General features: G+C 52.0%; 1 protein-coding gene and 1 non-coding gene across 5 annotated transcripts in view; one reads left to right on the forward strand and one right to left on the reverse strand.

Moving 5' to 3' along the window:
• CARMIL1 (capping protein regulator and myosin 1 linker 1) overlaps positions 1-12,610 on the reverse strand; it is a 313,422-nt gene extending 300,812 nt beyond the window's left edge. For 3 of the 4 annotated variants that reach the window (XM_032593106.1, XM_032593105.1, XM_030314692.1), the window contains exons 1-2: positions 12,346-12,610; positions 7,980-8,077 (exon numbers count right to left, since the gene is read on the reverse strand). In XM_032593106.1, the coding sequence (XP_032448997.1) occupies positions 7,980-8,077; positions 12,346-12,385 (138 nt within the window). In that variant the 5' untranslated portion in view covers positions 12,386-12,610. The remainder of the gene's footprint in view (positions 1-7,979; positions 8,078-12,345) is intronic. The other variant, XM_030314690.1, reaches the window with a different exon arrangement.
• TRNAP-UGG lies at positions 9,788-9,872 on the forward strand. Its single transcript has one exon. It is a non-coding gene; the product is annotated as a tRNA-Pro (tRNA).
• Positions 12,611-13,261: the final 651 nt, after the last annotated feature.

Raw genomic sequence — 13,261 nt, forward strand, 5'->3', positions numbered from 1 at the left:
CTCCAAAAAACAAGTACGAGGAAAAGGACTCGGTGGGTGAAAGTGAACGGACTATTCACACACACACACCCCCCAGAAGCATCCTTCTTTTCCCGCCTTTACCTCTCTTTTCTCAAAGACTTGGGGGACGTGATCTATTGAGAGAGAGAGAGAGAGAGAGAGAGAGAGAGAAATAGGGCAGAGTAACAGATCCAGACAATACGCCCCACAGAGAGCAGCCCAAATTCTTACACTCTCTTCAAAGACAACAAGCATTTTAGAAAGGGAGGATGACGGGGGTGGGGCGGTGGAATCTTCTGCCCTTTGCCACATTCTATAAAGTTGCATTTCTCAATCTGTTTTAACAACAGACACTAACAGTGTTTCCAATGAAACGAAACGGTGTTACGGGAACTCTTCACTGAAGGCTTTGTTTTCTCTGGAACTCTGAAAAACAGGGTTCTCCCTATTCATTCCATATTTTGTACAGATCTCCTGGCTCCTGCGTTTCCACAATGCCCCTTTCACGAGGCTCACGTACACCCCTGCCTTCCCGCGCCCCGGGGTGTGCCTGAGCCCCCAGCTCCCAGGGTGGTGAAATCCCAGAGGCTGGAAAAGAGTCTCTTTTTAAGAACAAAGTTCCTGCACACCTGGTATACATTCGAGGGCTCCTGCCCAAGGTCACCGGACTCTCCTCTCCTAACTTCGGAAGGAACTGGGGCAGCGGCAGAGGAGACCGGAGAACGTGGAGGCGGCTCGGGTAACAGGTTCACACTGGCCAGAGCTGGCTTCTGGAAACACATGCCCAGAGCCAGCGCCTGCCTCCAACCCCCGGGGCCCCGAGACGAGTGGGGGGCCGCCTCCAGCTTTGAGCGGGGGGCATTCGGAAGCACTGCAATGCGGGTTTACTCTGAAGGTCCCAGAACTTCGGCCAGGCCCCTTGGCAACAACGCGTGCCCTCCGATACCCCCTCCTGAAGGTGGTTTCGGTGTGCCCGCTGCTTTCTACGGCTCGAGTTCCTCGGGTCGTGTAACTTCACCCAGGTGCTCTGAAAATTACCCACGCGCTGAACGGTAAGCGATCCTGAAAAGTCGACACGACTCGTGGTGCCACAGGGACCAGCGTTCAAATTCCCCCAGCAAACGGGCACAGAGCCTCCTGCGAGGGGGGCACGCCAGAGGCCTGGCACAACGGCTGTCCCCGGCAGGGCTCCTCGGAAGCCGCCGCGGTCTACAGACCTCGGACGTGAACTCCGTCCCTCCTTCTGTTTTAACTACTGCAATAAGGCACAAGCACGGGCCCCGATGCGTCAGGCCAAGTTCAGCCTGTTAGAGATCAATGCCGAGGTACGCTGTGCGGTCAGCATACACCGCGTTCCAGAAGAACAAAGCTTCTCCTGCCGTCTCCCTCGGAAAGCACCCTGAGACCGCGGCTGTGGCTGTTTCAGGCACCGTGACAGCTGTCCCACTTAGCTGGTGAATGCGGAGTCCCTGTGAAATGTGCATCCACAACAGAATCCAATCTCCCCTTCTATTTCTAATTTACGTTCATCAAAACCACTCGCCGAGATCGCTGATCGGGTTTATGCTATTTCGGACTGAACTACGAACCGGCAAAAAAAAAAAAAAAAAAAAAAAAAATATATATATATATATATATATGTACATATATATATATTCCTAAGGTGTCTCGACTTTACGAGCTCTTTGGAAAATTACGTGTTTTAAAAAGGTGCCACTGGTTTAAAAAAGAAAAGTCTGGACACCATCGGCCGAGGCTGCTGTCGCCTAAAAGTAGCCGCGAAACACAAATTCCAGAGTGGGTGTTTGAGAAGTGACCGTGCCACAGGCTGTGCTGAATCAAGTCAGCCATTAGAGAGAGACTGGGGAGTGAGGGAAAGAGTACACGGTCTGGCCGTGCAAAATGGACACGGCCTAGTCTCAAGGAACAATGCTTCCCGTATCAGAGAATACCTGACATTGAAAATAATTAACGTGGGCCAGACGCTTACAAAACTTTCAGGGGAGAGTGAGGCCCCCTTTGAAAGTATTTTTAAAACAAACAGGTAGCAGTCGAGTGTATGTTTTGAGTTACTGAAAGACAGCCTGCCACCAAAATATCTTAGGGGTACGCGTTACCCAAAAGAACACCCTCACGCTTTTCAACACGTTCAAGGTTAACGCAGGCTTATCCCAAGCAAGCCTAACTAAGATGCTCAGAAGTTATACAGAAAAAGTCAAAAAGAAAATATATTCAAGAGATTCCAGGTCGACTTTTCAAAAGAACGTAAGAGAACGAGGGATGAATTGTTCCAGAGGGAACAGGTGACATACAGGGAAGCTGACATTTGCAGACACGCTTTTTCCCGCCTGCCCCGCTTCTTCCGGCCCATGTGGTGAGGGTTGTGGAAGAACAGTGGGCTGGCAGAGGTGACATAACTCCAAAATGCAACAGAAAAGGCAAGGCTGAGACCAGCGGTGAACCTTCCACACGCTTCAGAGTCACCACCAGGGAGATGGGAGACCACCTTCCTCTTCCGAGGCAAGTGGCATCAGGAACGTGGACAGAAAGAGGTCACCAAGGACCCTGCTTCCTCCTGACGATGTTTTTCTTTCAACCATTAGCCCTGAAGGGAAAGAAAAGAACAGAAAAGAAAGGAAAAGAGAAAAAAAGAAAAGAAAGGAGAAGAGAAAAAGATGAGAGGAAAAAAGGAGAGGAAGGGAGGGGAGGGGAGGGGAGAGGCTGAGGCAACATACCAAATGCTGTCGAAGACTTGGGGCCGCTGGCTCACCGACCCTTCGCTGACAGGACTCCACAGTGCCACAGCCACTGGGACAACAGCTGACAGCTTCTTGTAAAATTAAGCAGGCAATGCCAATATGAGCCTGCACTTGTGCTCCCTGGCATTTACCGGGGACACCTGAAGACTCGTGTTCACACGGAAGTCTGTAACCCAGTGTTTACCTCCATTTTATTCCCCAAATAACAACCCCAAAACAGGAAATAACCCCCAGGTCCCTCAACAGGTGAGGGGACATCCATAGCACGGAACAGTCCCTGGAGTGGGGGGGCGCAGGGAGGCACAGTGGCTATGCTGTTCAACAACCTTGGTAAATGTCTAGGGAATTATCCAAAGTGGAAAAAAAAAAAAAACAAGAACAAAACAACCCCCAAAAGGCATATAACACACGATTACGTATGTATAATATTTTCAAAGTAACAAAATTATAAAAACGGAGAACGCCTTAGCGGCTACCAGGGGCCACAGAAGTGCATACACGGGTGTGGCTCTGAAAGGCAATATGAGGGATCCCTGAGGTGACAGCAATGTTCTGCCCTTTGCAGCATCAGTGGCAATATCCTGAATGTGATGTCACAGCTATAATTCTGCAACAGACGACAAACTGGATGAAGGGTACCAGGGACCTGACTTCTGACAACTGTTAAAATCTACAACCATCTACAATCAATGAAAAGTTTAATTTAAAATGCATAAATTGGGGCGCCTGGGTGGCTCCGTCGGTTAAGCGTCCGACTTTGGCTCAGGTCACGATCTCACGGTTCGCGAGTTCGAGCCCCGCGTCGGGCTCTGTGCTGACCGCTCGGAGCCTGGAGCCTGCTTCGGATCCTATGTCTCCGTCTCTCTCTGCCCCTCCCCCACTCACACTCTGTCTTCCTCTCTCTCTCTCTCTCTCTCTCTCTCTCAAAAATAAACACTCAAAATTTTTAAATAAACAAATAAAAATTAAAACTACATAAATTAAAACATATTTTTAAAAGTCCAAGTATTGCAAAAATCGGGTGAAGATTCAATTAGCAAATGAGAAAATGAAATAACAGTCTAAGACAGAATGACTTCCTAATGGCATGTCCTACAGACAAGAGAGAAAGGTATTATGGCAACAGATGACACGTGCCAGCATGTGGCCTTCAGGGGACCTGCCCACCACGTAAAGAGTACAGGGCGTAAGGACCTGACTGCAGAGAGCACTCCTCAGGATGGACAGCCCGTTCCTCTGACTGCCTCAAGAGGCACCAGTTGGGCTGGTTTCCTAACCTGTGGTCCGTAGGGCCTCTGCCCCGTGGTCAGTAGGCTCTCTTGCCCGTGGTCCGTAGGGCCTCTGCCCCGTGGTCCGTAGGGCCTCTGGCCCGTGGTCGGTAGGGTCTCTGGCCCGTGGTCCGTAGGGTCTCTGGCCCACGGTCGGTAGGCTCTCTGGCCCGTGGTCCGTAGGGCCTCTGGCCTGTGGTCCATAGGGTCTCTGGCCAAAGGAGTCTGAGAAAGACCACACACTTCCTCTCTTTCTCAGGCCTCTACGGCACCCACTGATGTATTAGTGGCTCTGGTAGCCGTGCAGGAAAGACACTGGTTTGTCCTTGACGCCCCAACTGCCAAGCGCATTTGACCACCAAGCGCCCTTCCTCCTGCACTCCCAGCACTTCTGCTTCCATGTGAGCAGAGCCTGCCTCAGGAATCTGGGATCTGGTCAGCACTCCGTCCTGCTGGAAAGGGGACACAGACCGGAAACAACTCTCCCAGGCCTCCTGGCGAACAGGGAACACAACCTCTCAACAAAGGCAGTGGACACGCGGGCACCAGAAGGGGTGGCATCGTCCGGGCCACCGAGAAGACAACGTAGCACCCCTTGGCTCCTCTCCTTTGATCCCTGGTCAGGTGTGTATCACGTGCTGGGCATGGCACCAAGCAGCACTGAGACATATCCTGGTTAATCTTCAAAGCAGCCATTTACAAACAGATACTGTGAGAACACCTGTTTCACAGAGAAAGGAACTGAGCTTAACAACGTTATAAAGTGGCTGGGCTGCCGTCTGAACCAGGTGTGACTCCAGGGGCCAGGTCCTTATCCACTGAGCCCTATGCCTCCCTGGAGACAGGAGGATAAAGTTCAGGTACAGGTCATTGGAAACAGGTGGTGAGAAGAGACCTACTTAAGCGGTCCGGCTTTACCTGATATCCCCATCGCAAGGGAAGGAGTCAACTCACTGCCTGGCCGCTCTCCACCCTGTACGTGCTGCTCCAGCCGCGCTCCGGATGCTTCCCTGGCATGTAAACACCTCCGGCTTCCAGGCATCGTTCTGTCCCCTTTGTCCAGAACGTGTCTCTACTCTCTTCCCTTGGCAACTCCTGCTCAGACATCAAGAGTCGTCTTAGGCTTCCACACCTTCTAGTCCGAGTCTGGGGTCCCTCTGATGTGCCGTGACGGTCCCCCCCCCCCCACCCCCCACCCCGGTCATCCCGCTCCTAGCTCAAAGCCCTGCCCACTGACACGTTTACCTCCCCAGCTGGACGGTGAGGCCTGGCTACGTGAAGTCCGGTACATACAATGCGTCTGGCATACCGACGTGCTCGGTAAGTCAGGAAATTACGTGCAACTCAGCCCGTCCACCAGATAAACGCAAGAGTCCCGATCTTTCTGACCATTGGGCGAAAGTGTGCAATCATTCAACAAGCCAGAAGATGTTTTCTGTTTATTTTGATAATAACGGTGAAGCAGACAGGCTTTGAGGGAGGCGGAGCTGGGTTCAAACCGCGGCTCTGTCGTTAACTAGCCGCACGATCCGAAGCCGCGTACGGAGCCTCTACAAATGTGAAGGGAGATGTGAAGAGTGCCCACCTCTCAGGGCTGCGACGGCTGATGCACCATGAAATGTTCAGCAGAGAGCCCAGCACCTGGTCAGTGCCTGGTGAATAGCAGCCGTCACGACCACGAGAAGAAAGATCAAGATAAACCTTCTCCAGAAAACAAGCTACAGAGAACATAAAGTCTCCAACGGTAAAAAGAGGGAACTAAGGAACGTAGAACACACTCCCAGCCTTATGAGGAAGGACACTAAGAACAAGAAACAAAACTTGAGATACACTGAAGCTACGAAGCCAACTCACTGGTTACCGATGTTAGCGGACTGACCGCCAGACAAAAGTCAGGAATGAAAGCGATAAAGAGATCCCCCCCAGTGTTTTCATGTACGTAACTGAACTTCTCTAAATTCAGACACTCCAAAGTCAACCACGTCAAGGTCTGTCGCTGACCATCTTGCTCAAACTTGAATACTTCCATTAAGATTGTCAGACTCTATTTCTATTAATAATTCCTGCCCATGCATGTAAGGAACAGCTAAAACAAGTCTATACCAAGCTACCAGAAAGTATTTAAGTTCCTGACTTGGGGAGATAAATGCTTACAAAGACGTGTAATTTGGCTAGAATCTTAACCAGCTTACGTTAAGATCGGGGGGGGGGGGGGGGGTCTCCACATCAGGTACTTAATCATAACTGCTTGTAAAGGTGCCAATCTTGTCATCCTGGGCACTTAAATTTGTCTTTGAAATTTTCACTTTGTAAATCTCACTCACGGCGTGCACTCATTCTCAACATGAACGGTATCCACACCAAATAATGCCAGACCTTTGTAGCAAGGACCACTGGACGACTATCCCTCAAATCCTATAAAGGGGGATCCGTCTTGTAAAGAAGTACTTTAAACGTATAAAACAACAAAGAGCAGAAACAAAATTTCTTCTCTCCACACTACCACCCCCCCAAAGTACCACTATCCTACGACATTACGTAAAATACACTCTGAGGAAATGTACTCTTTTACTCTTGTTTTTAAAGGATTTTCTTCGGTTTCTTTACATAAGCAATCTCTACACCCAACGTGGGGCTTGAACTCATGACCCCAAGGTCAAAAGCCCCATGCTCTACCACCTGAGCCAGCCAGGTGCCCCAAAAAATTACTCTTTATTAAAGCAAAATAAGTCAGAATAATGGCCCCAATCATTTCTGCTATGGGTAACTCTAATTATGCAGGTTACATGAACACACTGGGTACCAGGGCCAAAGCCACTCAATCAAGTTTTCCCCCTTCAGCTTCTCTGCCATCCCAACTCATACACGTAGCCCACAGAGAAAGAGAAGTCATCCATCAAGAGCATAATCCTTCCATCTACAGGGAAGGTAGTCAGATATTCGAGAAGATTCTCAAGACAGATGTTATCAGGAAGACACTTCACGTTCTTTCTGTGGCAACTTCAACCAATGAAACAGAACATTAAAAGTATTCTCTTTCCAATGACACATGGTTGGGATCTGTTTTCAAATACTCCAAGAGGTGTGGGGGGAACTGTGGTCGATAAACAAGACGGGGGAAACACAAAGACACTACTGAAGCTGGATGAACACTCACAGGGTTCAACATACTAATCTCTACTTTTGCGTATGCTGGAGAATTTCCTATGATAAAAAGAGAAACAGAATATTCTCTCCGACAAAAACACAAACAACATGTATTCCCCCAAGGCTAAATCAAGGTTCCCCACAGTCTCAACCTAGAAGCCACTAGAATACCACAAAGGGCTCTTCGCTTCTCTAAAGGTACAGCCCAGTCACTGACAAGGACCTCCCCACTCTGACCAGCACACGGTCCAGTCCCCGGGTCCCCGGCAGCAACCCCACACGCTGGGGGGACCCCAAGTTCGGTCTCAGTGCCGCAAGCAGCTCCCTTCGAAATACCAAACATCCATGTGAAACGACAGGTGTTTTCTTTCCAGTAACAGTGACTCAGACGTCACATCTGAGAACACTTACATAGTTCAACTAACATGACACAAATTTTTTAAACGCTTCCCTAAGTCCTCACAAATAAAATCACACAATCCGCCACAGCAAAGATAACTTTAAATAAGCTTCAGTTCACATCAAACTGAGTAATTGGAAAACAGGCTGTAGAGGACCTCAATGTGGGTGACTGTGTTAATTTTAAGAAATACAATTGTCAACACTGCAATCTCGAAACTGTAAATGCCTTACTGTTCACTTTCAATGGCCACATGTTCCAATGAACCCAAGACAAAATGGCCCTCAGAACTTTTGAACTAAATGTGAATCACAGCACTTGAGTTGCCTGGAAATTAAGCAATCAAAACAACGAAGAGGAAAAACACTTTCACTTCCAAACGTTTTAAGAAACGAGAATACTTACCAGCACTTTGTTTTCAACTCTGTCTCCCTTAACTTCCAGCTTGACTTTCTTCTTCACTGCAATTTTTATCTTTCTGCCAATAACATCCTTTATGCTTTCTGAAAGGAGAGAATCGTTTCGTTATAGTCTTTTATTGGTAAGAAAAAAAAGGCACTGGGGAGGAGAGAGCATTCGAAGGAGTATTTTTGTTTGTTCTTATTGTTGTTGTTTTTTAGCTTATTGTAACAAGGCGGACAGTTATCAGTCACCACGTATTTAATGAACACCTGCTATGTGCTTCATCCTGGGTGCTCAGATGCTGAGCAAAGAGGAGGAACTGAGAGAGGAGGCGAGACTTCAAAATGGGCACGGTGGCAGGAAGGTCTTCCTGGGACTCCAGGGAGTACTCCAAATGGAACAGGTGCTAAATCACATTCGTTCTCTTCCCCCACCCCTCCTCTGGCCACTGATGAAGCTAGAAATCTCTTAGCAACCCGACTGTCCATCCCTATCCATCCCACGCCCTTAGGATTTTGTAGGTATTATTCCCTTTCCCGAGATGCCCTTTCCCTCCTCTCCCGGTTAGTGTACCTCAAAATATAGCAACCTCCTCTATACTCCCATAGTTCTGTATTCTACAGTATAATCGTATAGGCTTATTCATATATTCAATCCAAAATACATGTCCACAGGAATAGCTCCCGCGTGCCAAATGTTCTGTAGATCCAGGGATGGAGAGGGCCCTGCCTTCCACAGGTGCTTATGGTCTAGAGGCCGCAGACAGACGCCTCTAGAAAAATCTGCACTCGCTACCATGAGATCACAGACAAGGAGGTTCATGAAGGTTTCAGGGAGAAGGGGACTCCTGAGCCGAATCTTGAAAGAGTAGGAAAGACACCACTGGGGCGCCTGGGTGGCGCAGTCGGTTAAGCGTCCGACTCTGGATCTCAGCTCGAGTCAGGATCTTATGGTTCGTGGATTCGAGCCCCGCGTCAGGCTCTGTGCTGACAGCTCAGAGCCTGCAGCCTGCCTCGAGTTCTGGGTCTCCCTCTCTCTCTGCTCCTCCCCAGCTTGTGTGCGTGCACTCTCTCTCTCTCTCTCTCTCTCTCTCAAAAAATAAATAAAAACATTAAAAAAAAGAATTTTAAAAAAATGCAATGTATAATTCACCGAGGTGCAGTAAGAAAACAGAAGTTTTATTTATCTTGGCAATGTTTCAGTTTATGGTTTTTTTTTTTTTTTTTTTAACGTTTATTTATTTTTGAGACAGAGGGAGGCAGAGCATGAACGGGGGAGGGTCAGAGAGAGAGGGAGACACAGAATCGGAAGCAGGCTCCAGGCTCTGGGCCATCATCAGCCCAGAGCCCGACGCGGGGCTCGAACTCACGGACCGTGAGATCGTGACCTGGCTGAAGTCGGACGCTTAACCGACTGCGCCACCCAGGCGCCCCCAGTTTATGTTTTTAAATTATACGTGCTGGGGGTGCCTGGGTGGCTCACTCGGGTAAGCGTCCGACTCTTGGTTTTGACTCAGGTCATGATCTGCAGTTTCATGAGTTAAAGGCCCAAGTCGGGCTCTGCACTGGCAGCAAAGACCTGCCTGGGATTCTCTCCTTTGCTCTCTGCCCCTCCCCCACTCACGCTGTCTCTCTATCTCTCTCTGTCTCTCTCTCAAAATAAATAAACTTTAAATTATACATGCTAAATGAAGTATGTATGTAGCTTAATAAATAAATGTTTGTGAAGGGGTAATCAAATATCCTTATTGGAAACCCACCACAAAAGTTTAGAGCCACCAAGTTAGATAGGAGCAAAGAAGGGGACCAGTTGCCTGGGTGGCTCAGTCGGTTGAGCATCTGACTTGGACTCAGGTCATGATCTTGAGGTTCATGGGTTCAAGCCCCATATCAGGCTCTCTGCTGTCTGTGCAGAGCCCATCTCGGGTCCTCTGTCCCCCCTGTCTCTGCCCCTCCCCTGCTTGCACTCTCTCAAAAATAAGTAAATCTGTTTTTTAATTATTTTTTTTAAAAAAAAGAGCAAAAAAGAGGAGGGAGGAGCTGTGCCCACAGCGAGAAGGGCAGGAAACAAGAGAAAATGCAGCTTGTTCAGGGACTGACAAGGAGGAGCTGGGATGTTAGGGAGGAAAGGGGACAAGTGGGGAACCTCTCTGCCCTGGGAGCTCTCCAGCCAGCTTTGGGTATGATCAGACTTCTTCCCCCCCACCCCCCCACAAGAGGCCTGTAGGAGAGGAGTGTCAGAAATGGACTTCAGAACAGAAGGAGACTGGAAAGTTAGATTCCAAAAGGTCAGAAGCAACCACCTCGGAGAGGCAACACGGCCGAGGACAGTCTTCTCATCCTCGTCAGCGTTTAAATTTTTTTATGACAAGCCCGTATTTCTTTCATAATCAGAGAGATACACAGTACATTTTTTAAACACCTTCGGGGATTAGCTTAAGGGAATAAGCTGAGGTTTTCACACAGTTGCCATTTTGATTCGATGGCAATGGAAGTCTCAGCACTTGCAATGAGAGGAAAGCAGTGCTTCTTCCTAGGAATTTCCCCCATCCCAGACGAATTGGGCCGTATACAGGCCCAGAAAAATCATACTGGGCATGTCACAAAAGTATGTGTCACTTGGTTGAAAGACATGTGAGCTGGGCAAGACTCAATAAGCACACATTCCATTTCTAGATAAGGATTAAATCAACTTTTAAAACATACCAAAGGATTTATTTTGAGAACCATCAACATAAACCAGGTATCTTATTTCCATCCCTTCCCTTCTCACTCTCTCTCTCTCTCTCTCTCTCTCTCTCTCGTCTAAGTAACTACCTAACCTTTTCATTACCAGGCTCAAGGACAACTAACTCACAAATCCACCAACCTCTTTAGCTGCCCTCGTCCCCTGGCCAAGGAGGCCAGCCCTCCCCCAAACTTTCTCAGGACCTCTGCAGGCATCTTCAGAGACTGTGGGCATTGGTTTTCTCCTCCCAGAGGGGTGCTGGGAAGATCTCAGCCTCCCAGAACCGGATGGGCCACTCGCTCCAGCAAAGGCATCTGATGCTTTATCTCAGGAGCCGACTCCACAGGGTTGGGGAGAGAGGAGAGGCCAGAGTGGGGGAAGGGCCCGGTAGCTTCAGGTCCTAAGTTTGGGTAAAAAATTACGTTTGCGTTTTGAGGTTTGTTTGTTTTTTTTTTTTTTTTTTCTAATTCAACAAAAGCAGAAGCATCCATACAAACCTAGCAACAGCTCCTTCACATCGTTTCACCTGCTGAGTTAAGTGAGCAATGGAAAAGCACAGAAACTCCTCCAAAGTATCACGGCTAAAAGGAGTCACAGAGGGGCGAGTTTCTCAAATGCACATGAACAGGCAGGCACAACTTCCTCCTGCTGTCAGCACCCGTTAAACAGCATCCTTCCCTGCAGTGCGCCAAGGATGGTTCAGTCAGGAGCACAGGCCACAGGGGCTCAAAACGCGCAGACACACATACCTGGTGAAAACACAACACGCCACACACACACACACACACACACACACACGCTTAAACGGTGGGTTTTCAAAAACACTCTGTCTCACCTCAGTTTAGTTCTGCCATTTTAACCCTCCACGTAATTAAGTTAAACCCCAAGAGGTGGAACCCAGCCCAAAGCCCCCCCACCCCCTCGCCGATAAAAAAAAAAAAAAAAAAAACCACTCAAGGGACCCAAACAATAGGTCACCTTGCACAGGGCACTACACACAGGTTCCCAGGGCTCCGGGATGGGCAGAATCGGTAGGTTAACTATTATGAAAATAAGCTGGAGTCATTAACCCTCAGTTTCCCGGCCCGCGTTTGCGTCAGTCCTGTAACCCCTTCGCTGCCGCTGGGCTGGGCGAAGCCACGCCTCGCCGGGCTCGGGGCGCACCCCAGAGCAGCGCCCCCTCCCCGCGTGTGCGGGTGGCGGGGGGTGAGGGGGGTGCTCCAGTGGGGGGTGCCCGGCAGGTGCCGGAGGTGACCCCGCCGTGCGCTCGCCCCCCGCCCCCCGTGCCGGCCCTTCCCGGACTTCCCCGAGTTTGGGGCAGTGGGCTGGTGGCCGTCAGGGGTGCTCCTCGCTTCCGGGACTCCCCAGCCCGCGCGGCCCGCCCCCGCCCCGCTTCCGCCGACCTCGACCCCCACCCCCACCGGCCGCGGCTGGGGAGGCGCCCCGGGGCTCCGGGGGCCCCCGCCGCTGCCCACGGCCGCCCTCCCCGGACTCGGCTTCCCGGGCGGCGAGACGCGAGCAAAGTTGCCGGCGCCCCGCCCAGCACGGCGGCGACCTGAGGGGGCGCCGCGACTTCGCGGGACCCGCGGGCCGGCGGCGGAGGTGAGGGGCGCGCGGCGGCCGGCGGCCGCGCCGCTCTTACCTGTCAGCTCCCCGGGGACCTCGGCGCTCTCGTCGGTCATGGTGGCCCTCCGGGCGCGGGGGCAGTGCCGGTCCCACGCCGATCCGCGGCCCCCCGCCCTCCCCGAGCCCCTCAATTTTTAGAGGCGGATGCAGCCTGCACCCGGGGGAGGCGAGAGAGCGAGGGCGGAGATACAATTTTGCCGCGCCCCCCGCCCCTCCAGAAAGAGAGAGAGAGAGAGAGACAGAGTTGCAAATCCGAGGTGGGTCCGCCGCCGCCGCTACATGACGCCCCCCCGCAGCTGCCGGCGGCGGAACGGAGACCCGCGGGCTTCGGGGCGGGCGCGCGGCTGCGGCTGCGGCTGCGGCTGCGGCTCCCGGCGCCGCTCCTGCCGCCCGGCCCCGCGCCGCACCTACGGCCCTAGGTGAAGGCGGAAGGCGTGCGGAGGGGGCGGGCGGAGCGGCGCCGCGGCGGGGCCGGGGTTTCCTCGGCTCCCGCCGGGCTGGGCGGGGGCGGCTCCGGCCCTCCCCCTGCTCCCCCTCCTCCTGCTGCTCCTCCCCCGGCGCCTCTCCCTCCTCCTGCTGCTGCACCTCCTCCTCCCCCCCTCCTGCTCCTGCTCCTCCCCCTCCTCCTGCTCCTCCTCCTTTGCTCCTCCTGCTCCTGCGCCGCCTCCTCCTACCGCTCCCGCTCTTCGCCCTCCTCCTGCTCCTCCTGCTCCTGCTCCTCCCGCCTCTCCTCCACCGCCTCCGCCGGCGCTCCTCCTCACCTCGCGAGAGCCGGCCTCCGCACGCGTCCCGGGCCGGCCTCCTGCGCGGAGAGCCCGGGGGAGGAGGCCGCTGCGCGGGGCTGCGGGGCTGCGGGGCTGCGGGGCTGCGGGGCTGCGGGGCTGCGGGGCTGCGGGGCTGCGGGGCTGCGGGGCTGCGGGGCTGCGGGCGGG

This window comes from Lynx canadensis, chromosome B2 (genome assembly GCF_007474595.2).
Source record: "Lynx canadensis isolate LIC74 chromosome B2, mLynCan4.pri.v2, whole genome shotgun sequence".
NCBI classification, from domain to species: Eukaryota; Metazoa; Chordata; class Mammalia; order Carnivora; family Felidae; genus Lynx; species Lynx canadensis.